This window comes from Eublepharis macularius, chromosome 15, assembly GCF_028583425.1.
Source record: "Eublepharis macularius isolate TG4126 chromosome 15, MPM_Emac_v1.0, whole genome shotgun sequence".
NCBI lineage: Eukaryota > Metazoa > Chordata > Lepidosauria > Squamata > Eublepharidae > Eublepharis > Eublepharis macularius.
In genome coordinates this window covers 54,943,730-54,967,267 of record NC_072804.1, presented here as the reverse complement: position 1 = coordinate 54,967,267, position 23,538 = coordinate 54,943,730, and the positions used below count along the sequence as shown (strand labels likewise).

Below are 23,538 nucleotides of genomic sequence, written 5' to 3'. Positions count from 1 at the left end.
AGAGCGTCCCGGCAGCCCCACAAGGAATTTATGCGCATGCGTCTATTAAATCCGCCGTAGTACGTATCATAGCAACGCCCACTCGGAGGTTCCGCCCCGCAGGCGGTGAGTGTCGCAGTCGCGTCCCTACGAGGATTAGAACTGAGGTTGCCAACTTCCAGGAGGTAGCTGGGGATCTCCCGGAATTGCATTTGCTTTCCAGGCTCAACCCTAAAACTTCGTGATTTGTTCTGTGTTATGTTTAATGTTTATGGGCAACCCACATTTGGGGTGCAGTGGTTCCCGTTTGGGTTTTCTTTTTAAACAATACACGCACACACATTGCCGTACCCAGAGGCATCACAAGGTTCCAGCACTCTCTCGTCCGAAAGGAAACGGATCGTGTGCAAAGCTGCAGGCCGGTGATTGCTGTCTGCTGAGCCACCGCCTGGAGGCTGGCAACCCAATGCTCTGCCTGTACTTTTGTTAATAGGTGCAAAAGGCACCATAAATCCCTGCTGCAATGTGGTGCTGGCGCAGGAGGAGAGTTATGTGGATACCATGGACTGAACCCAATAAGTGGGTTCTAGATCACATCGAGCCTGGGTTCTCCCTCGAGGCTAAAATGACAAATTCTTTGGAAAAGGCGAAAATGCTAGGAAAAAGTGGAAGGCGGTAGGAAAAGAGGAAGATCTAAAACGTGATGGTTTGACTCAGTAAAAGAAGCCACGTCCTCCAGTTTGCAGGATCTGAGCAAGTCTGTTAGTGAGGACGTTTTGGAGGTCTTTCCTTCATAGGGTCGCCCTAGGTCGGAGGCAGCTTGACAGCACATAACACACCCGCACACCTCTTCCAAAAGGAAACTGATTCTGTACAAGGCTGGCTGCATACGCTCTTGCTGGCCTGCCTCCTACCTGCTCAACCTTTACTTTTGTTAATAAACAGGATTATCAACAAATCTGGGAAAATATGTCCTGCCCCTTTAATAGAGACTTAATGAGCTGTTATTTACCAGTTGATGTTATTTACTTCCATGCCAGGAAAAGTTTTAACTGCCCATTTCCACACATTAAGCCTCTATTAAAGGGACAGGACATTTTTCTCCAGGCCAGTTGGCAACTCCAGACTAGACCCCAAAGGTGTGATTGGGAGCTTGTGCCATCTCTTCCAAAAGGAAACCAATTCTGTACAAGGCTGGCTTTGCGTGTCCTTGCTGGCTCACTTCCTACCTGTTCAACCTTTACACTTGTTAATAAAGCAGACTAGTCCACAACGGCATTGCAAATCACTAGTCCTTTCTGCTCCCAAAAGGAACTGATCCTGTATTTGGGCCTCAAGGAATGCAGAAAGCAAAGCAGTAACTCTCTTCTTCGCAGCCCTGCAGAGGCCTTTGGAGGGCTCAGAAAGCAACCAGGCTTCAAATCAGGAAGCAGCACCCTGAGAAATTTATCAGTGCTCTGACCACATTGCTACTGCCGCCTACGCAGACGGACTCACGAGCTCTGTCACCTCCCCGCTTGCGGGTGGGAGAACGTTGAACAATGGATGCCCAAGAGAGAGCGGCCTTAGATATTTCCACCAGGAACCCTCAAGAGGACTTTGAGCTACTGCAGAGAGTTGGCGGGGGCACCTATGGGGAAGTCTACAAGGTAACTGCACCTTTCTTTCGTGAGTCACCAGCCAGGTGGCATCTCGGGACGGTGCCAGTGGCTGCTTTCACGGCCCTGATTTTAATCAAACCGGAATTTTTGTTTCAGGCCATAATGTATTAATCTAATATGGTTTAAAAGAAAGGAAAGAAAAATGTACCTTTACAAAAATGTAGCCATGAGTTCCACAGAGTACTGGGAAAGCCAACATGCTCTTTCTTTCTTTCTTTCTTTCTTTCTTTCTTTCTTTCTTTCTTTCTTTCTTTCTTTCTTTCTTTCTTTCTTTCTTTCTTTCTTTCTTTCTTTCTATCCAGTTCAAGAGGCTAGGATGACATTCACTGCTCCCCCCCCCATTTTTTCTTAGCAACAGCCTGTAAAGGGGGGAAGGGCTGTGGCTTGGTGGAAAAGCCCCTGCTTTGCATGCAAAAGGTCCCAGGTTCCATCCCTGGTGCCTCCTGTTAAAAGGACCAGGCAGTAGATGATGTGAAAGACCTCCGCCTGAGCCCCTGGAGAGTGGCTGCCAGTTGGAGAAGACAAAACTGACCTTGATGCCCCAGTGGTCTGATCGGTATAAAGTGGCTTCATATGCTTGTGTATGTAATTTAGGTCACGTTGAGTGGTTGTTGTTACTGTCCCAAAGTCACAAGGATGATGTATGTTCATATAGAACCAGAGGAGTTAGCTGTGTTACTCTGTAGTTGCAAAATAGTAAGAGTCCAGTAGCACCTTTAAGACTAACCGACTTTATTGTAGCATAAGCTTTCAAGAGCCACAGCTCTCTTCATCAAATGCAACTTTATTGTAGCATAAGCTTTCGAGAACCACAGCTCTCTTCATCAGATGCAACTTTATTGTATCATAAGCTTTCAAGAACCACAGCTCTCTTCATCAAATGCAACTTTATTGTAGCATAAGCTTTCAAGAACCACAGTTCTCTTCATCAAATGCAACTTTATTGTAGCATAAGCTTTCAAGAGCCACAGCTCTCTTCATCAAATGCAACTTTATTGTAGCATAAGCTTTCGAGAACCACAGCTCTCTTCATCAGATGCAACTTTATTGTATCATAAGCTTTCAAGAACCACAGCTCTCTTCATCAAATGCAACTTTATTGTAGCATAAGCTTTCAAGAACCACAGTTCTCTTCATCAAATGCAACTTTATTGTAGCATAAGCTTTTGAGAACCACAGCTCTCTTCATCAGATGCAACTTTATTGTAGCATAAGCTTTCAAGAACCACAGTTCTCTTCATCAGATGCAACTTTATTGTAGCATAAGCTTTCAAGAACCACAGCTCTCTTTGTCAGATGCAACCTGATGGTTGTATCTGACAAAGAGAACTGTGATTCCTGAAAGCTTATGCTACAGTAAAGTTGGTTAGTCTTAAAGGTGCTACTGGGCTCTTTATTATTGTTCATATAGAAGTCAGTCATGTAATGTTCAGTGGGGCTTAGGTCCTGGAAAGCATATGTAGGGTTGCAGCCCTTAAGAACTTTAGCACTGAGTGGGGTTTGGAACTCAGATCTCCCTGGAATGTCCAGAAAACTTTATTTGGTGATGCACTTGGTAAAGAAACCAGGGGGCCAGATTGGTTAAGATGAGTTAGCATTGGTGGAAACAATACCTGGCAGGCAGATGTGACCCCTGGTACTCATCTTGTTAAAGAAAACGACCACGGCCTTGCTTTGGGAGGGATGGAAGCGCACAGTGGGGTACCTGCACATCTGTGGTTTTCTAACCGTGGCATCGGCAGCCACTGTTTTTCCTAGGAGATGCCCCCTTTCCGGTTTAGGGCTCTGCTTCAGGGTCCCGTTGCCAAGAGGTCCGCCCTTCTTTGCCCGCAACATCCCTAGCCGTTCCACACACAGAAACACACCCTTCTGCATCCAGCTACTTTGACTGTCCAGGTCTGTGCAGTTAAACAAAGAAAAGGAAAACGGCTTCAGAAGCTTTCCTCTGAGCGGGTGAAAATCTCGCAGAACTCAGCCGATAACATCTCAGAAGCCGAACATCCTTATCCTCCCCCTGATCTCTGCACTGCTGAGTTTCTAGCCTCCATTCTCAGTTCTTTCTTCCTGCATTGCAATTTTGGCTAGAACTATATGTCCCCTAGAGCCACAAGGAAAAGCACACTCCAGTCAAGCTGACACAGGGGAAACGCCTCTGGCTAGGCCCTCAGGGCAGCCATGTTTCCCAGCTGGAGATCAGAGGATGAAGTTTGAGCTGGCTGGAAATTCACCCCCCCCCCCACACACACACCAGCTCCCATCCTTCCCCTCTTACAGCCAAGCTACAAGTGACGCCTTACACAGGTTGGACACTTGTCAGCTTCCCTCAAGTTTTGATGGGAAATGTAGGCGTCCTGGTTTTATAGCTTGGCTCTCCATTACAGCTGCAAGACCAGGATGCCTACATTTCCCATCAAAATTTGAGGGAAGCTGGCAAGCATCCAACCTGTGTCAGGCGTCACTTGTAGCTTGGCTCGCCTTCCAAGCTCTGCCAGTAGAATACAAGTTCCCCAGTTCTGTGCCCTGCCCAGCATTCCTTAGAAATACCATCCTGACACCACAAACCCCTCTCATCCTCCACAGGCGAATTCTTTCACTTCTTCCACTCATCGGAAGTTCCTACAGGTGTCTGTTATCGAGCTCACTGGCCACTTCGTCCAACTATTATAAACCTTTCTGCTGAGCCACGCAGCCTGCACAATGTTCCTGCACCTTCCCAAACTCCAACCTGCAGCATCAAATTTGGGAGGTTCCCCCTCCCTTCTCGCTCTTTCAGCTCCTTGTGGAGTTTTTTTTAACCCTCCTGACCTTTTAAATTCCTGCCCTTTTTATAAAGATTCTGTTGCGAACCGTTTTCGTTTGAGCAGCTGCAGATTTGCTGAATGTCCCAACCGTTTCTCTAGTTTGGTTCCATTGCCAGATTATGGCTGTTCCTGTTTTTGCCTTTGGGGGATGCTTGTTATCCTTTTTAGCTTAGCTTGCTAGAGCTGTTGCACTCTCCCAGGATCAGCCAGCGTCCTCCCCAGGAACTCCAGAAGTGAAAATCTTAAGTGGGGAGCTGATACCTTGAATTCCACGGCCCTTGCTACCACCAGAAGTGTGTCATTGGCATACCTGGTTTGCATATGCCACACACCCCTGACATCACCTATCCTGGCTGTTTCGGACCCAATCCTGGCCATTCAGGGCTGAAATTGGGCCCGAAATGGTCAGAATTGGGCTGCTTCTGAGCGGGAGAGTGATCCACTACCCGTCAGAGGCCCGATCCTGGCTGTTTGGGGACCAATCCTGGCTGTTTTGGGCCCGATCCTGGCTATTTTGGGCCCAATCCAGGCTGAAACGGGCCCCAAATGGCCGAAAATCAGGTGGACGGGGCCACCTGCCATGTGACCTCTTTGGAGAACTGCCGGAACTGCGTTCCTGCACGTTCCCCCTCAAAATGAGCCCTGGTTACATGTACACACAGTACACATACACACATCCCACGCTGTGCATAGTCTGCCATTTCCCCCCACTGCAACTGTAGTGGTATGTTTTCTGATAAGCTGTTTTAGGAAATCATGTTATAAACCTTTGTGCTTTTATATATATATATATATAAAGGTAAAGGTAAAACCCCGTGGTGCAGAGTGGAAAGCTGCAGTACTGCAGCCCAAGCTCTGCTCATGTCCTGAATTCGATCCTGGCGGAAGTTGGGTTCAGGTAGCCGACTCAAGATTGACTCAGTCTTCCATCCTTTACCGAGGTCCATAAAATGAGCACCCAGTTTCCTGGGCGTAAAGTGTAGATGACTGGGGAAGGCAATGGCAAACCACCCCGTAACAAAAAGTCTGCCAAGAAAATGTTGTGATGTGACGTCCCCCCCCAGGGGTCAGTAGTGACTCGGTGCTTGCACAGGGGACTACCTTTACCTATATATATATATAGGTTATGAACCTATATAAATATATATATATAGGTTATGGACAAAGTTATGAAGAATTAAAAAGTTATGAAAACACAGGGTTAAAGGGCCATGAACTGTAAGAAGTGGTAGACAAGCTGTAATTTTGTAAAATCCCAATGTACTTCGTACATTTCATGGCTGTTTACAATTTTTCTTCATATATTTTCTGTGTTAATTAATAATATTAAATATTATGAATTAAATATGAATTAAAATATTTAATCTTATGGATATTATGAATTCAAATATTTATAATATTTTTACAAAATTGTTTTCAAGTGTCTCTCTAAAGACTGGCTACTCCACAAGCTCTGCTGGGGTTGCCAACCTCCAGGTGAGAGCTGGCATTCTCCCAGAATCACAAAAGATCCCCAGCAATCCGTTTCACTAGCAGCTTTGGCCTCACATCCCCAAATTCTACCCTCCTCAGGCTCCACCCCCAAATCTCCTGGAATTTTCCAACCAGGAGTTGGCAGCCCCAAGCACTGTACTGATACCAGCAGCCATTTTCCCGCATCGCATGATAGCGCACCTGCCAGTGGTACGGGAAGCACTAACAGCCAACCCACCGATATAATTTCCACCACTTCAGAACGTGGTTGGAAATTCCTTGTTTTTATTTTCTGAACTCGTTTTGTGTTTTCCTCAGGCAAAGAACAAGGAAACGGGGAAGATGGCGGCTATCAAGATTGTAAAAATGGAAGCTGGTGAGTGAGGCGTCCGTGGCCACCTTGTGCGCTTGCTTGGCTACTGTCCAGAACAGAATATGCAGGGCTTGTTTTCAGCTGGAACGCAGTGGAACGGAGTTCCAGCACCCCTTGAAAATGATCGCATGGCCAGTGGCCGCCGCCCCCTGATCTCCAGACAGAGGGGAGTTTAGATCGCCCTCCGTGCCGCCCGGCACAGAGGGCGGTCTAAACTCCCCTCTGTCTGGAGATCAGGGGGCGGGGGCCATTGGCCATGCGATCATTTTCGCTGAGGGTGATTTAAACTTTAAAATATTCCCCCCTTGTTCCAGCTGACCCAAAGTGACGTCATTGCATGGTCCCGGGAGTGTGCACACACTTTGTGCATGCACACGTGGTACCAGGGGCACCACCTCCCTCCAGGAGTTGCCCCCTGTGCTGGCAACCCACTGAGTTCCACCACCTCTTTTCCCAGAAAAAAAGCCCTGAGAATATGCATCGAAGTAGCTCTCCATATATGTATTCCTTCTTACAAAATGGGGCCAGGAAACCGTCTTGTGGTCAGGAATTAGCTTATAACGGGAAAGTGACAGAGCTTGAAGTCGTTCAAAGATAAGCTCTTTGACCGGAAAAGCCCGAACACTAGATTAAGACCAGATACACATATACTATGTGCTGTGGTGAGGCAGAGGCGCTCTCTGTACGTTCTCAGAAGCAATATTTTTCACAGCTCTCAGGGGATAAACTATTTGAGGGAAAGCCCTGGTGCAAGCAAGACCCTTGATAAGGCTTCACACATGCACATAATACAAACCTCTGGAGGCAGACCTGACACAAGCCTTCCACTCCATGCTCACAGTCTGAGGCATTCCACTAAGTGATCCATACCCATCACCTTTCTCTTTCTGCAGTGACGAATAGCTGCAGAATGCTTGGCAAGGCATCTGTAGACTAGGCTACTTCACAGAGATCCATCAAGCCATGTTAGCAGTGGAAACAAGCAAGAGTCCAGTAGCGGCTCTAAGACTAACAAAATCTGTGGTAGGATATGAGCTTTTGTGAGTCACAGCTCACTTCTTCAGATACCTGAAGAATCTGAAGAAGTAAGCTGTGACTCACGAAAGCTCATCCCTCACCACAAATGGACTCTTGTTCTTTTCTGGTGTCACAGACCCTTCCTCCCTTGAGGTGTTTGTGGCATTAATTATCATGTTTTGTAGCTGTATGTTTGCGTGCTAGTGACGGGTTGTCACTTTGCGATCAAAGCGATGGCTTACTTTTTAAAATGTTATTTCTGTGGTAATAAGTGCACAGATAAAACAACAATAATAAAAAGCAATCACCGTATTCTTCTTTAGTCTCAGTTTTAAAACTTTATTTTTAACGAAAGCTTTTTTAATGCTGTAAATAGTTGAAAATGAGGAAGATTAACAGTCGGTTTACAGCTGTGTCTAACTAGAAATCAGGGTTACTTGTCCAGAATTTCAGACAGGATTAAGACACCAAGTTTAACAAATGTTAAAGAGTCACCTTCCTTTTGACAACGAGTTTCTCTACATGAAACGTCTGACTCATGAAGAACGCGTGTCGGGAGATGCAGTGTTAGGCAGGAAGGGTAGTTTAAAAAGATGGTGCTGGTGGCAGGGCAAAGGCTTTGCTATACACTGAAGCTGTGTGAAGGGGCTATGAATTGCCCATTATAACCTCTCTATGTCCAATCCCAGCACTGCAAGGCAGCTCCAGCCCATTTCCATTCCTGGCTGCCCTCTAGTTGCAATCCCACAGGTGAAATTGACAGAGCCTCTGAGAGGTGAACATGAAATTAACAAACCCTCTGAGGAGCAATCTCTGCCGGCTCTGTCTTTTTAAACTACGCTTCCCGGCTAATATTGCATCTCCCTACTCTTGACGAACATGTGCCAAGGGGTCTCATGCAGAGAGACTCAACAATCGCAGTGATGATTTAAGGAAGGAAAGTCTATGAAAGTAGAAGGCGGACTTAATTCAAGCACTCTGCTTGACCTACCTCAGAGGCTTGTTGTGTGGTTAAAACAGAGAGGGGAAGAATGTTGTAAGCTGCTTTGGGCTCCCATTCGGGAGAAAATGGGACATAAATGAAGTAAATAAAAATCTCTAAACTGAATTGTTATCACTCTTCCAGATGATGACTGTGCCACCATTCAACAAGAGATTGTCATGGTTAAAACTTGCAAACATCAGAACATCGTAGCCTATTTTGGGAGCTACCTCCGGTGAGAAACACACACACACGCGCTGATTGGCCAGGGTCTCCCAGTACCCCAAGTCGAGGCCTGCTGCTGGTCTTGCATGGTCCAATGGAGTTCCAAACCGAGAAACAGGATCCCAGTTATAACACTGTAGGAAATCCTGGGTTGCAAACACATTTCAGTGTCGTTCCTCAGCATTTTGGGGTTGGGGTGGCCCTGCGTCCCCTTTCTAACCCTCCCTCCCCCCATTATTCACGCTCACCTCTCTGTTGCCTCACTAGGTTTAACAAACTTTGGATCTGCATGGAATTCTGTGGGGGTGGGTCTCTTCAGGACATCTACCAAGGTAAAGTTATTCCCCTCTCTCCTCCTTTCCCACCCTGTGAGCCAAGCTACAAGTGACGCCTGACACAGATTGGACACTTGTCAGCTTCCCTCAAGTTTTGGTGGGAAATGTAGGCAGCTTGGCGGAATGTTGGACAAGTGACAGTGGAAAAGTCCCTTGGACAGCAGTCGGGGAGCCAAGCTGCAAGACCAGGACGCCTACATTTCCCATAAAAACTTGAGGGAAGCTGACAAGCGTCCAACCTGTGTCAGGCGTCACTTGTAGCTTGGCTCACATGTGTGGTCGCACGGAACCAGGTACCTTCTTACTTTAGCCCCCTTCCAATGTTTACAACAACAGGATTATTCCAGCTATGAGATGGGATATGATCTCTTTTTCCTGTAAGCTTTTGCACAGCTAACGATGAACGCTGTTTCTTTCATGTGTGCTGAGGTCTAGAACACGCTTCAGCATCGATAGCCTTTGATGATTGGTGGCTACCAGCTAACTGATGCACCCCAGCTTTTGTGTGTATGTTTTTGGGGTGGGGAAATGGTTTGGCAGTTTTAATGTAGTCCCCAAAGCAGACAGCCATCAGGTAACTCACTGGGAGTTCCATGTCTGGAGATCCCAACATTTAACAAATTAGCCTACCAGGCACACGAGGTCCAATTTGGGTGCAAAGGGATCAACTGTGCAACCCTAAACAGAGTTACTCCATTCTAAACCCATTGATTTCAATGGGCTTAGACTGGAGTAACTCTGCTTAAGATTGCACTGTAAACCTAGTAAGCCTTCCAAACAAACTGGGCAAATAGCAGTTCCCGGTGGGAGGGGTCATTTTCGATCAGAAAATTGGCATGGAGCAAAAGTCTTGCCCTCTCCACCTCCACATGTGCCATGGCCCAGAACCAGGGCTTTTTTTCAGGGGGAACGGAGTTCCGGCACCTCTTGAAAATGGTCACATGGCCGGTGGCACCGCCCCCTGATCTCCAGACAGAGGGGAGTTGAGATTGACCTCGAGGCCAATCTCAACTCCCCTCTGTCTGGAGATCAGGGGGCAGGGCCACCGGCCATGTGACCATTTTCTCTGAGGGCAACCTACTGAGTTCCACCACCTCTTTTCCCAGAAAAAAAGCCCTGCCCAGAACTGAATCAGTGCCCTGAGCATATAGTGGTTAAAAAGGAACACTGGGAACTCCAGACATGGACTTCCCAGTGTATCACCTGGATGGACTGAATATTTAGAGCTGGCAGGCCAGAAGGGTGGGGCAAGGCATAGCAGACCTGTGGTGCACCTGGACTGGAATAGGAAAGCCGGCAGGCTTGGAAAGCACCTAGAATCTGAGCTCAGTTCCTGGCTGCAAAAGCATCCCCCCGCCCCCGCTAAAAATACCATGCCGTGCACCATCTCCAGCCTTGGACAGCTTGGGGCAACGCAAAGCTAGGGCATCTGGTTACTTTGCCAAGCTCTGCCAGTTAAGAGTCCCACCTCCAGTCCTCTGGGTTACCGTAATAAGAGCCCTTCCCGTGTCGCCTGGCTGCACGTACGTGCAAGGAAGGAATCCGAGACGCCCAGCAGTCAGCTCTGCAATGCAGAACTGAAACCGTGTGTGGTCGGTTCGCTTTCTCTACTGTTTCAGACGCCACCTGAAAGGAAGAGAGGCCCTCCCCCACCCCACGGGGGTGGGGGGTCACTTACTGAACCTTCTTCACTCTAAGGGTGTTTTGCATCTTTAAACAGTTTCTGCCTCTGGCAAGAGGAAGGACAGAGAGATATGCAAAACGCTGCAACCCTCTCCTCATCTGGCCTGTTGAATTCAAGCCCTTCACCTCTCCTTGCTGCCTTCTCACTCCTGGGCCCAGGTTCTGAGCATTCCAGGCGTTGTCTCCTGCAGGCTTCCAAGCCCATCTTCAGAGGTCTTCAGGACTAGGAACTTGCCTAATTTTTTTTAAAAAGTAAAAATTGAAATCCCCCGCATGCTGAATTCTACATACATAGCCCTCCAATGGGGCAAATAGCAACCCCCTAGGTCTATTTCATGTCAGGAAAATGGTATGGGGGAAGAAGGATTAAGCCCCTTCCCCCCTCCCACTGTGGTCCCAATGCAAACTGGGTCCCTCCCCACCCACTTGGAAAACAAATTCTCCTGCTCCTGACATCTGAGAGCCTCTCTACATGAAATGCATCCTTGCATGTTTGTCAAGTGTAGGGAGACGCAATGTTAGCCAGGAAGGGTAGTTTAAAAAGGCAGAGCCAGCAGAGATCACTCATCAGAAGGTTTGTTAATTTCATCGTCACCTCCCCAAAGGCTCTGTCAGTTTTACTTCTCCAGTCTGAAATTATGTGATATGGCAACCAGAAGGCAGTGAGGAATGGAAATGGGCTGGAGCTGCCTTCGAGAGCCGGGCTTGGACCTGGAGAGGTTATAATGGGTTGAAGTTTCCCTTCTGGCATTTCACAGCCCCTTCACAGCTCCAGAGAATAGCAAAGCCTTTGCCCTGCCACCGGCTCTGACTTTTTAAACTACTCATCCCAGCTAACATTGCATCTCCCAATACATGTTCTTCACATGTCTTGTGTAGAGAGACGCTGAATGTCAGAGTCAGATTGGGGGTATCTAGACCCTACATGTAACCTGTTTTTGGCCCTGTCCCTTGTCTAAACACGATGCGTATTTATCATACAATAAATGATAAATTATTACAATTTATCATTTTATAAATTTAGTATAATATTATTTTATTTATTTATTATGATAAATTTATTATGATAAATTTATAATTTATCATAATTTGTTATTTTATATAAAATTAATCAAGCGTGGGGCTGCCCTTGAGCTTGACCCGGAGATCACAGCTGGTACAAAATGCAGCGGTGTGTGTTATTTCGAGAGTGCCAAATAAGGTGCATATAACACCGATCTTACGCGAGCTGCATTGGTTGCCAGTGGAGTACCGGATCAGATTCAAGGTTCTGGTATTGAAGGCCCTGTGCGGACTGGGACCAGCATATCTACGGGACCATCTCTCCCCACGTATTCCCTGGAGGATACTCCGATCAGGTGACAAAGCCCACCTAGCCTCGACTAGAGCCAGGGCCTTTTTGGTCCTGGCTCCCACCTGGTGGAATGCTCTGTCTGCTGAAATCAGGGCCCGGCAGGACCTACTATCCTTCCGTTGGGCCTTCAAGACAGAGTTGTTCCGCCAGGCATGTGGCTGAGGCTGGGCCTCCGCCGGCCTGAAAAAAGGGGTGTATAAAATCTTAACCCTCCCTGTGAAGGCTGCCCACCATCCTGTTTTAAATGTGTATTAATACACAGTTGTTTTTATCTTTTAATGTAGATGAATTTTTTATTGTATTTTAATACGTCGTTCTCTACCCTGAGCCCACTCGCGGGGAGGGTGGAATAGAAATTTGAAATAAACAAATAAATAAATCCCAGGTGTACCAGCCTCCCTCTCTCAGCCAGGAGGGGGGGCTGCTGAGCCATAAAGGCTTGTTGGGGGTCTCCAGAGCTGTCGGGAAGCATTGGCAAGCTTTCCCACCCCCTCTGGCCCAGCAAGTCAATCCGAGGTCAAGGATATAGGACAGCCTTATCCAGACAATGCTCAGTTGACCACATCACTAACTGCACCACTCTCGGGCTTTGGGCGTGGCGTGTGATGCTGACCGTTGCCTTTTGCATTTGCAGTCACTGGTCCCCTGTCTGAGCAGCAGATTGCCTACGTATGCAGAGAAACCTTGCAAGTGAGTATGAGCTGGTGGGGCGGATCCTCCCTTCCCGTTTCATGAAAGAGGTGGTGAGTGGCTGGCTGATCTTTTGGAGAGGACGGAAGGGGTTGCACTCCCCCCCTTTAAGTGAACCACTGGAAAAAACAGAGGCCAGTAGGAGTTCCACAAACTCAAAGCTTTGCTGCCTCCTCAAGCCAAGCGCCCAACCAGAAAAGACGCTCAAAATTCCACTTATGGGGCCAAAGTATTTTGCTGTCCCAAGAGAGGCTGGGAGGACAGCAGGATTTGAGTCCAATGGTACCTTCGAGACCAACAGGATTTTCAGGGTGTAAGCTTTCGAGAGCCAGAGCTCCCTTCTTCAGACACAAGAAGGTCTGGGAAGAGGCGCTGGGTCTACCTTGCTTGGGACAACACAACATCTTGAACACTCCCTTCCCCGCCCCCAGTCCTAGGGCCCCCCTAGACAATGCAAGAGCTGGGAAGGTATATTTTTACTCCTACCAGTCTCCATGGTGGGGTTCCTGATTCAGACCTTTCTTTCAACATGGCCAAAAACATACAGACTCCTTGAAGGGGAAAGTGCAGTCCAGATGGAGGAGGAGGCTCTATTGAGAAGCAGCAGGGGGGCGTGTATGTGTGTGTGTTCATGCCCTCTGCTATGGCTGTGATCTAAATGGACTCCGGTCTCCCATAGCTGCTCTTTATGGATTAAAACACACCTATCCAGAGGAGACCATCACAAACAGATATGGCTACATAGTAAAGAGTCCAGTAGCACCTTTAAGCCTAACCCACTTTATTGTAGCATAAGCTTTCGAGAGCCACAGGTCTCTTCGTCAGATGCATTGTCAGCTTTCAAGAACCATCTGATGAAAAGAGCTGTGGCCCTCAAAAGCTTATGCTACAATAAAGTGGGTTAGTCTTAAAGGTGCTACTGGACTCTTTACTATTTTGCTACTACAGACTAACACGGCTAAGTCTTTGGATCTAGAATGGCCACGAAGGTGAAGAGTCTGCCTCCACCGTACAGGCCATTTAGGTTCGGGCTTTACAGGTTAAACTCAATTCCTGGCATGGAAGACAGCAGGAAGCCTGTGAGGAACCAAAATACCAACCTTCAGGCTTCTCAGCCATCCACTATCCTCCAAATGTTTTATGGCTCTGGTTGGTTTTCATGGGTATCTTGCTGTAACCCACTTTGCTTTCTTTCCCCTTCTAGGGCCTGTCTTATCTTCACAGCCAAGGGAAGATCCACAGAGATATCAAGGTAAGGCGATCCTGGCAGGCAGGGACTTCAGTGCTGATTTCTGTTGGGGAGCTCAGGGGATCTGCAAACATTTGGAGAGGCGTAGGAGAAGGTACAGCCCCTACACAACACTTTTAAAGCAGTGCCACACAGCTTTAGCACACTGTCTCAGCTTCAGATACATTCCCACTATGCCTCTACACGAGACACCTCAGCGCGTGTTGGTCAAGTGTAGGGAGACTCAATGTTAGCCGGGAAGCGTAGTTTTAAAAGACAGAGCTGGCGGAGGTTGCTTCTCAGAGGGTTTGTCAATTTCATCTTCCCCTCCCCAAATGCTCTGTCAATTTCACCTCTCCAGACTAAAACTGTGTGTGATCTCAACTGGAGGGCAGCGAGAAATGGAAATGGGCTTGGACCTGGAGAGATTATCATTGGCTGAAGTTTCCCTTCTGGCCTTTCACAGCCCCTTCACACAGCTCCAGTATAAACCAAAGCCTTTGCCCTGCCACTAGCTCTGTCTTTTTAAACTACCCTTCCCGGCTAACATTGCACCTCCCAGCACATGTTCTTCACGTGTCAGATGTCTCCTGTAGAGAGATTCTTTATTTACTAGGAACAACCTTTGTTTCTGTTTCATGAACCAAAGCAAAGCCATTGTTCATCTTCCTCCTTTCCTGTTTTTGCCATTTGAAGATGCTGCAGTAAATTCTAGAGAAAATTGTCTTCCATCAGGGTTCTCCCTCCCATGGGGAAGTCAGAGTTCAGAGTGGGAAGCAGATGTATGAAGCATCACAGCATGCATGCTGCGGTGCCAGGCAGCCCCCATCTTGCTGTTCTACATGCTGCTCCCGCATGCACACGAAGTCCCCATGCACCTCACAGCATGCTGCTCTTCATGTTGCAGCTGCTAAAGCAAATTTGGAAAAGATGCTCATCCATTGCAGGACAATTCTGCATTTTTAGGGGAGAACCTTTCTAATCAGTGGAAGAGAGACATCCAGAAGGCAAAAGGGAAGGGTGCACTGGGCGGGGGCCGTGATCCTCAGAAGAACGAGAATTGGACTTGTAGCGTGCCCCTACTTTCGTCCATGGAATGTTGGAAGAGTTTTTTAAAAAACCAGGGCATTTTTTCAGCTGGAACACGGTGGGACGGAGTTCCGGCACCTCTCGAAAATGGTCACATGGCCGGTGGCCCCGCCCCCTGATCTCCAGACAGAGGGGAGTTGAGATTGCCCTCCGTGCCACTGGCTGTGATGTCAGAGAGGGCATGCAAAAGGGTTCCTGGCTGCCATTGGCAGAGCTGCTGTGATGCAAGATGGGGGCGGAGCCAGCAGGAGGTCCAAGGGAAGAATGAGGGAGGAGGAGGAGACAAAGGCAAAGGGTCATGCAGTAGACCGGAGGAAGAGGGTCAGTGGAACAAGAGAAACTCGGAGAGGAGGAAAACAGAGATGAGACGCAAGGTGTGTGGGGAGGGGGAATTGTGAATTTCCTGCATCGTGCAGGGGGTTGGACTAGATGACCCTGGAGGTACCTTCCAACCCTATGATTCTATGAAGGTGAGGAAGTTCATCTCTTGAGCTGAGTAACCAATCTAGACTGGAGCTGAAGGCTTCTTTTCGAGCATCCCTGAGCATATGTGTTTACTACTGTCCTGAACACATCACAGCTAGCCTTTGTACCCCCGGGATTTGAGGTCAAGGTTTCTAGAAAGGGAGGCTTTCTTTTGGGATGGCTTGGGCCTTGTTAAGACTAACCGTGGCAAGGGTCCTAAAGAGCCATGCGGAGGGGCCAGCGCTGTCCCCTGTTTTAGGGAGATGCCCCCCATCTTCACCCTCCACCTACTCATATCCAGTATTTTTTGTGCCCTTTCACTTTTCAGGGAGCCAACATCCTACTCAACGACCGCGGGGAAGTAAAACTTGGTATGTTTCTTGGAGGATCTTTCACACCTTGGTCCTTCCCATGGGATGTGGAATCCGGAGGGGGCACATGGAGTCGGACACATGGAGAGATCCGAGTCCATTCCCCAAACGGTCAGGCCTATGCAGTCCTCTGCCAGAAACCATGCTTCGTTCTCCCTAATTAGTCTCAACACCGGAAGTTATAAAAACAAGCCTCTCGCTAGTATTGCCGCTGAGGTTTTGGGCTTGCAGAGCTCCTGTGATCTCCACTTTGTGTATAGATCCAGAGGAGTTAGCCGTGTTAGTTTGTAGTTGCAAAAGAGTAAAGAGTCCATAGCACCTTTAAGACTAACCAACTTTATTGTAGCATAAGCTTTCGAGAGCCACAGCTCACTTTGTCAGATGCATCTGACGAAGAGAGCTGTGGTTCTCGAAAGCTGACGATGCATCTGACGAAGAGAGCTGTGGTTCTCGAAAGCTTATACTACAATAAAATTGGTTAGTCTTAAAGATAATACTGGACTCTTTATTATTTTGCCACTTTGTGTATGTGATCCAAAGCTCATTTCTTGCATGATTTCTAAACCACCCCTCCCACATCAATATTTCAAAATCATTCCAAGAGTTAGGTGTTTGTGATGTCACAACTGTCAGCCAATCGGTGCTGTGAGTGCCGTGTGCACAGCCAGCTCCTGCAGAATCATGTTTTCCCTGGACAGGTGCCTAATGGGAAGAGCCATCAGACAAGAACATGGCGAGCGTCGCTGCTTTGCTTCAGTAGCTTGCTTTGATCAAAAAGCTGAAATTAAATGAAATCCTGCCCTCAAGTCATACTTGACTTACGGCAACCCCCGGTGGGGTTTTCATGGCAAGAGACTAGCAGAGGTGGTGTGCCATTTCCTGGCTCTGCAGCCCTGGTCTTCGTTGGAGGTCTCCCATCCAGTTACTAACCAAGGCCGCCCCTGCTTAGCTTCTGAGATCTGACGAGATCAGGCTGTCCTGAGCAAGAAGCTACATACGTGTTTTTGCCAGTGTCACATTGAAATCGAGCCTGATGCAATTATAACTCTGGAGTATGCCCAGACCCTGTCACATCTGAACATTGGCCAGTTGCTTTTGGCCTCTGCCTCGGGTCCCCTGTCTATTTCTGCTTTTCAGAATACAAAAGACCTTTTTGAATTACTTTAGGTTTTCTACCCATGGTTAAAAATGACTCTCTCCCATTTTCCCCCCCGGCCTCCAGCGGATTTCGGAATCTCCGCGCAAATCAGCGCAACCTTTGCCCGGAGAATGTCTTTCATTGGCACCCCGTACTGGTAAGGACAGGGGTGGGTTTACTAATAGATGGTTTGGAGAGTAATTGGATGGGACATGCTAATGTATTGGCTCTTTTGCCAGAGTAGTGAGAAGCCATATACTGTACGTAGCTCTTCCCCTGCTCCCCCTTCATCTGTTATTAGCAAAGGCACCTTTCCCAGAACCTCCCTGTGCAAAAACGTATCGCCTCGGGGCGTGGGAGGGAAACAGGGCTGCGTGTGGGAAGAATTCCATCAGTCTTTGCCAACTGAACCTGCTCTTCAAAATGCCAGCCTGGAGAAGAATGACTTCCAAGGTTTCAGAAAAGTATCTCTGGGGAGGTCAATTCATAATCAGGGCGAGAGATTCGTCCCTTTGTGGCCTTGCTGACGCACAGATGAAATCCTGAATAATGCAAACTCCCCCCCCCCCCAAATCTTCTCCTATCTTCAGGCAAGAATCTCTTTCTCACAGCTAACCATGGCTAGTTTTATATTGCACCTTCTGACTACAGTTGTGGTGTGGCATTAACCATGGTTAGCAAGAACATCACTGCAACACCGCCATAGTTAGCTCCAGAAATTAAAAACGGGGGGATTCATGCCAGAGGAGGAGGGAGGAGCATATAAACCACTGGTGGGGGCACAGTCTTTATTTCAGGTAAAGGTGCTTAAAAAAATTCCAAAGGGGCGGAGATGCAGACCCAGGAAATATACCTTGTGCCCTGGACCCCTGTCCCTTTTTAATTCTTATCTGTGGGATTTGGCTTTGGTTGCCAGCCGCGATAAGGGCTATCTGCACATGCTCAAAGGCACCTTGTTCTTCACACAACGTCGTATTTGTGCTCACTCCTCGGTGCTGATTGTATTCACTTGCAGAATGTAATCTGCCTTGGATCTCAGTGAGAAAGGGGGACTATAAATAAACCCTACCTCCTAAACAGGATTAGAGATCGTGCAAGAGGGTTTTGTCTGCTCGGATTCTAAGCAAGTGCCCTGGATGGGTTTCGGTGACGGTCCTCTAAGACAGGCATGTTGGGGTGTGGAATGCATCGTGTCCAAGGTCCCTCCGTCTCTCTTCCAGGATGGCTCCAGAGGTGGCAGCAGTAGAACTGAAGGGGGGGTACAATGTCCTGTGCGATGTCTGGTCCGTGGGGATCACAGCCATTGAGCTGGCAGAGCTGCAGCCCCCCATGTTCGATATGCACCCTATGCGGTGAGTTATTTGGGAAGCCCGTTGCTCGCACCGCGCTCGCTCTCTCTGGGTCATGGGAAATGGAGCAGTTCGTTAGTTCAAATTGTGGCTGGTGATCCTGCAGCTGCCCACCTGTCACAGACAGACAATTTATGCCTCCCACCTCCCCATTGTGGCTTGTGGCCTGCAGAGGAAAGCAGCAAACGTGCCATAGAGGATGAAACTCCGCATAGAGGAGGGAGGGCAGCAAAAGCACAGCATGTGGCTCTGGGTACAGAATTCAACCTCAACAGCTCAGCTTTCGTTTGATTAGAATTGTAGTGTGGGAAGGGACCTCCAGGGTCATCTAGTCCACCTTCTGCGCAATGCAGGAAATTCACAACTACATCCTCCCCACACACCGCAGTGACCCCCTGCTCCATGCCCAGACGATGGCAAAACACCATCAGGATCCCTGGCCAAATTGGCCTGGGGAAAATTGCTACCTGACCCTAAAGTGGCCATTGGCATTACCCTGGGCATGTAAGAAGGGTCACGAGAACTAAGCACTGATGTAACCCTTCCTGCCCTCCCTTTCAAAATCTGTCCAAGTTCACAGAATTAGCAAAAAGAGCAAGTTTCTAGTCCTTCAGACTGCAAAGATAAAAATAATAATACCCACCATTTATAAATTAATACCACACATACATTATTTTATTGTAGTCCTTCAAACAACATTGTTGAGTGCATCAATATTATTATCCCCTTTCAACAGAGGGGGAAGGAGCGGAACTAAGTGCTTAAGGCCATCTAGTGAGTTCATAGCAGAGGAGAGATTCAAACCCAGTACCTTCCAATGGGTAGTTTATTTTCTGAGCCACTGTGCTACACTGGTTCTCAAAAGAGGGATTTGAGAGCACGTGAGCAACAACTTCTGAGATCTCCAAAGCTAGAGGGTTGAGAAAGTACAATACACTTGCCCCTCCCGTGATGACTAGCCAAGCCCATAAATTATTGCAGAATACCAAATTGCTTGGTCCAGAATTAAAAATTTGCTCTTCTAAAGTGCTGTGGGGAGGAGGCTGTTCAGCCTGCGAACACAGTCCAATTTCCTTGCACCATGTCATTTTGCAGAGTCTTGGTTCTCATGACGAAGAGCGGCTACCAGCCCCCAAAGCTCAAGGAGAAAGCCAAGTGGTAAGTATCGCTGGGCAGGCCAGTCGCCTCGCCTACCCATCACCCACCATTTTTAGAGTCCCCCCGTCTGCCCGCTCAATGCTGGGAGGTGGCGCTGCTGGGGGCAGCTTAAGTTCTGAGTAATCACCTGGGCCGTTTCCAGACGGCTTACCTGCACCCGGGACATCGCACCACGTTTCGGATCGTGCCGGGGAAAACGTGAAATATCGCGTTTTCCCCAGCACGATCCGAAACATGGCGCGACGTCCCGGGTGCAGGTAAGCCATCTGGAAATGGCCCTGGATGCTCAGCTGCATCCAGGCAAAGCTTAGTTGTTGTGTTATTTTTGCAGGTGGATTTTCCTGCATGGGTAGGACAGTGCAAGCGCAAGCGGTTGCTCTTTCAGAACAACAGTGCAATATTGGCGTGCGAGTGCAACCTTAGAGACTTGCGTCACCCGGGAGAGGAGGGTTCCTGGCCCAAACCTCTGGATAGTTTCCGGTCACTTATGCATTCCCCTCCGCCCCCCTATCTTTCTGTCTGTAAAATTAGACTCCTGTTATCCCACCTTACAAGGTTGTTGGAGAAATGAACAAGCTGAAGACTGAAACACTTTTACAGATCCTGCCTGATCAGGATAGTTCGCTGTCTGTAACTTTGGTCATAGATCCAGAGGAGTTAGCCGTGTTAGTCTGTAGTAGCAAAATAGCAAAGGGTCCAGTAGCACCTTTAAGACTAACCAACTTTATTGTAGCATAAGCTTCCGAGAGCCACAGCTCTCTTCGTCAGATGCATCATCGGCTTTCGAGAACCACAGCTCACTTTGTCAGATGCATCTGACGAAGACAGCTGTGGTTCTTGAAAGCTGACGATGCATCTGATGAAGAAAGCTGTGGCTCTCGAAAGCTTATGCTACAATAAAGTTGATTAAAGGTGCTACTGGACTCTTTGCTATTTTGTAACTTTGCTAAAACTATAGGCATGTGTGAGAACTAGTTTTGAGGTATAGGAAGAACAACCAAGCAACATTTTGCTCAGCTGAAGAGCTCAGCCAGACCCAGATTTATAGGTCTAGTTCAGTCCGTCACTTACCTGCTCCTTGCTGACATGGTAGCTGTGATAACACTTCGTGGCCGTCTCCATCTTGGGCAAGCTACTACTGCTAACAGACTCCCCGGATCGAGATCTCTGAATATCCCCGCCCCCGGGTGCTGCCTTTCCTATAGGACACCAGCCTTCCACAACTTTGTCAAGATGACGCTAACCAAGAACCCCAAGAAACGCCCGAGTGCCTCCAAGATGCTGACCGTGAGTACAGCTCCCGTCATGGGCCGGGCTGGGCCGGCACAGGCTGTGCTGCCGGGGGTAGGGCAGGGTAGGCAAACTCTCTTAGCTTTTACAGAGTAGTCGAGGTCCGGTCCAAAGTCAGGACACAGAGTCCGAAACAGCCAGTAGCGTGGTCCAAGCGTGAGTTCACACAGCAAGGTCAGGAGGTCCGAAGGTCAGTTACCGGTAAGTCCAAGGATATGACGAGGACGAGGACAACACAGTCCAGAAGTCACAGGAGTCGAGACAAGGCTCAAGGTAGTAGCCGCGATGCCAGGGGGTACTTCCATCCCCCGTAGTTCTCCTAAGCTGGTCTTTATAGTTATGTGCGGATCGCAGCCAGCTGCTTGGGAGCTATCTTCATGCTATTCATCGTCGCTATCCGCAAGCAGCTGGCATCAGCCCGGGAGGCAAGCACTGCGTCGCCTCTCCTGCAGCTCCATTCTTTGTTTCTGCCTGCGGCACTCCCTGGGAGTGGGCAAACCTGGAGAGTTGGAAGCCCCCGGCTAAGCTTCACCTGTGGTGCTGGGGCTGGAGGGTGACGGTGGCTCTACCTCAGCTGCCAGCTGTAATCTCTGATTGTCTGGCAGCTACTCTTCCTGATTGCCGGCTTCTTTGGACTCGCAGCTGTTTGCCCAAGGCATCCTCTTGGCTACACCAGTCTCCTCTTCTCCCAAGGAGTCCTTGCTAGTACTGAGCCCTGGCTGGCCCATGACAGCTCCCCCAGCAAACATAAACCATTCTCCATTCTCAGGGCCCACTCGAGATATTTTGCTCTGCCATCCTCGTCTCCCTGCCCAGCACCACTTCCGAGATGCCATAACAGCCTGGCTGGCTGTTTCATATGTTGGTCCGGGCAGGTGGTTCTTCAACTCTGTTGCACCAAGAACTGGTATTCTGTCCCACTATGTAGGAAAGGCTAATCAGGGCTTCTGAATTTAACCGCAGCTTTTCATCCAATGAGGTCCTAAACACATAAACGGGAGCGGGGGAAGCATGCAGAATGCAACATGGGGGGAGGTTCTATTGCCCTGCTGAACCGTGCAAAAAACACCCCATTATTCTTCAACCCTCCAGCACCAGTTTGTGGCCCAACCTGGACTGAGGCGCTGTCTGACCCTTGACCTGCTGGAGAAAGTGCAAAATCCCGAGCATCAGTCCAGCTGCAGAGGCGAGACGGACGAGGACGATCAAGAGGTGAGTGCAGGTGGAACGGGAAGGCGGGGAGGAGGAATGTCCCGCTGTTGCCTTATAATAACATTGGATTTATATACCGCCCTTCAAGACAACGCCCACGCAGAGTGGTTTACAAAGTATGTTATTATTATCCTCACAACAATAATCACCCTGTGAGGTGGGTGAGGCTGAGAGAGCTCCGAGAGAGCTGTGACTGACTCAAGGTCACCCAGCTGGCTTTAAGCGAAGGAGTGGGGAATCAAACCTGGCTCTCCAGATTAGAGTCCTGCTGCTTTTAACCACAACACCAAACTGGCTCTTTTCCTCCTCCTGACTCCCCATAGCTGCCTTTATGTTGCCCACAGGGCCCTTCTAACATCCTGTCAGTGCCCAAGATAGGGAGCCAGCCCTTAACTGTGATTGCTGGAAAGGGCATATTTGCCTCTGGGAAGGTGCAGAGTGCTTTCCAGCCCAGCCTGACACACACACTTTCTCCTGACCCAACCAAAGATCTAAAACACCTTTAAAAGTCCCAGGCTGCCATTCCTTTCAGGCAACTAGCGCACCTTTTATCACCTTCCTCTGTAAGAAGCAAAAGAAACCCCCAATATTATATAGAGTTGAAACCTAGTATTCTCCAGTGAGAGTGGCAGAGGTTAGGTAGAGGGCTATCCCACAGCTAGCTGTTAACAAAAGAGAAAGAGAAATTTGCCCGGCATTTAAAAAGACAGGAAGTTGTATGTTTCTTTTTTAAAAATAGCAAACAGCAACAGAACAGAGAAAATGCAAAAAAAAAAAATCTACGCCGTTCAATAGACTGCTCTTTTAGGTAACAGCTTTTATAAGCTCAACAGGATGCGGGCGAGCGCTTTGAGAATGGATTGCAATTATGTTAAAATGCAAATGAATTGTTCGGAAAAGCCCAGTTTTGTGGAAATGACATACTTGCTTTTGCATGTAAATGTCCCAAGCATGGGGGTGCCACTTTCCGTTAGGTGGAGATAATGTCAGAAATCCGTGGGAAGGCTTTGCGTGGCACTTATCCCCAAATTGCACAGAATCATCTCTGGGGAGGGGGTGCAGAGAATGGTCTTGCTTTGGGGCAAATGACTTTCAGCCCTGTCTGCATAATCTTGGAGCCTGTGTGTTGCTGGCAAAAGATGGTGAACGGAGCCAACAGTGGACAGTTCCTGCTTCAGGGCTCTTTAAGCTCTCGTTCCCAGCTAATGACTCGTTTTTGACCACAGCCACCTCCCCCTCCGGTGCCCCGAAGAATCCGCTCCAGCCACCGGCAAGGTGTTACATCACCCAGATGCTCTCACCCCCATGGTACGTCTGCCCCCCCCCCGTTGCATTCCCAGCTGAATATGGGCCTCCCCCTAGAGCTGTTTTTTACTCCTGAACTGTATGGTTTTAAATGGGAATTTTTAATGTTAATCTAAACATTGTTGTTATCCGCTCTGAGCCCGTTCGCAGGGAGAGCTGACTAGAAGTTATGTAAATAAATAAATAAATAACAGAAAACTCCAACGTTGCCTACAATGGAGGAATGGTGGATAAAGTTTTTGGAATATGCATCAATGGCAAAATTTACTTTCACCGATTAGAGAGAGGGCAAGATCTACACTTTGCGTTTATAGACTTTGTCCGGCGACGCCGGCCTTTTTTTCACCCTCACCGCCAGCC

General features: G+C 48.4%; 1 protein-coding gene across 4 annotated transcripts in view; it reads left to right on the top strand.

Moving 5' to 3' along the window:
* The first annotated feature begins 23 nt into the window (after window positions 1-23).
* The window catches only part of MAP4K1 (mitogen-activated protein kinase kinase kinase kinase 1), a 40,712-nt gene continuing 17,197 nt past the window's right edge, over window positions 24-23,538 (top strand). For 3 of the 4 annotated variants that reach the window (XR_008598254.1, XM_054998662.1, XM_054998663.1), the window contains exons 1-13: window positions 737-1,628; window positions 6,233-6,290; window positions 8,431-8,521; window positions 8,779-8,843; window positions 12,518-12,573; window positions 13,778-13,825; window positions 15,684-15,726; window positions 16,949-17,021; window positions 18,085-18,216; window positions 19,309-19,371; window positions 20,577-20,658; window positions 21,754-21,873; window positions 23,100-23,181. Coding sequence is in view for 3 of the 4 variants with exons in the window: in XM_054998662.1 (XP_054854637.1) it covers window positions 1,521-1,628; window positions 6,233-6,290; window positions 8,431-8,521; window positions 8,779-8,843; window positions 12,518-12,573; window positions 13,778-13,825; window positions 15,684-15,726; window positions 16,949-17,021; window positions 18,085-18,216; window positions 19,309-19,371; window positions 20,577-20,658; window positions 21,754-21,873; window positions 23,100-23,181 (1,021 nt within the window). In the remaining variant the exon portion in view is untranslated. Of the gene's footprint in view, window positions 106-736; window positions 1,629-6,232; window positions 6,291-8,430; window positions 8,522-8,778; window positions 8,844-12,517; window positions 12,574-13,777; window positions 13,826-15,683; window positions 15,727-16,948; window positions 17,022-18,084; window positions 18,217-19,308; window positions 19,372-20,576; window positions 20,659-21,753; window positions 21,874-23,099; window positions 23,182-23,538 lie in introns of those variants that run through there. The other variant, XM_054998661.1, reaches the window with a different exon arrangement.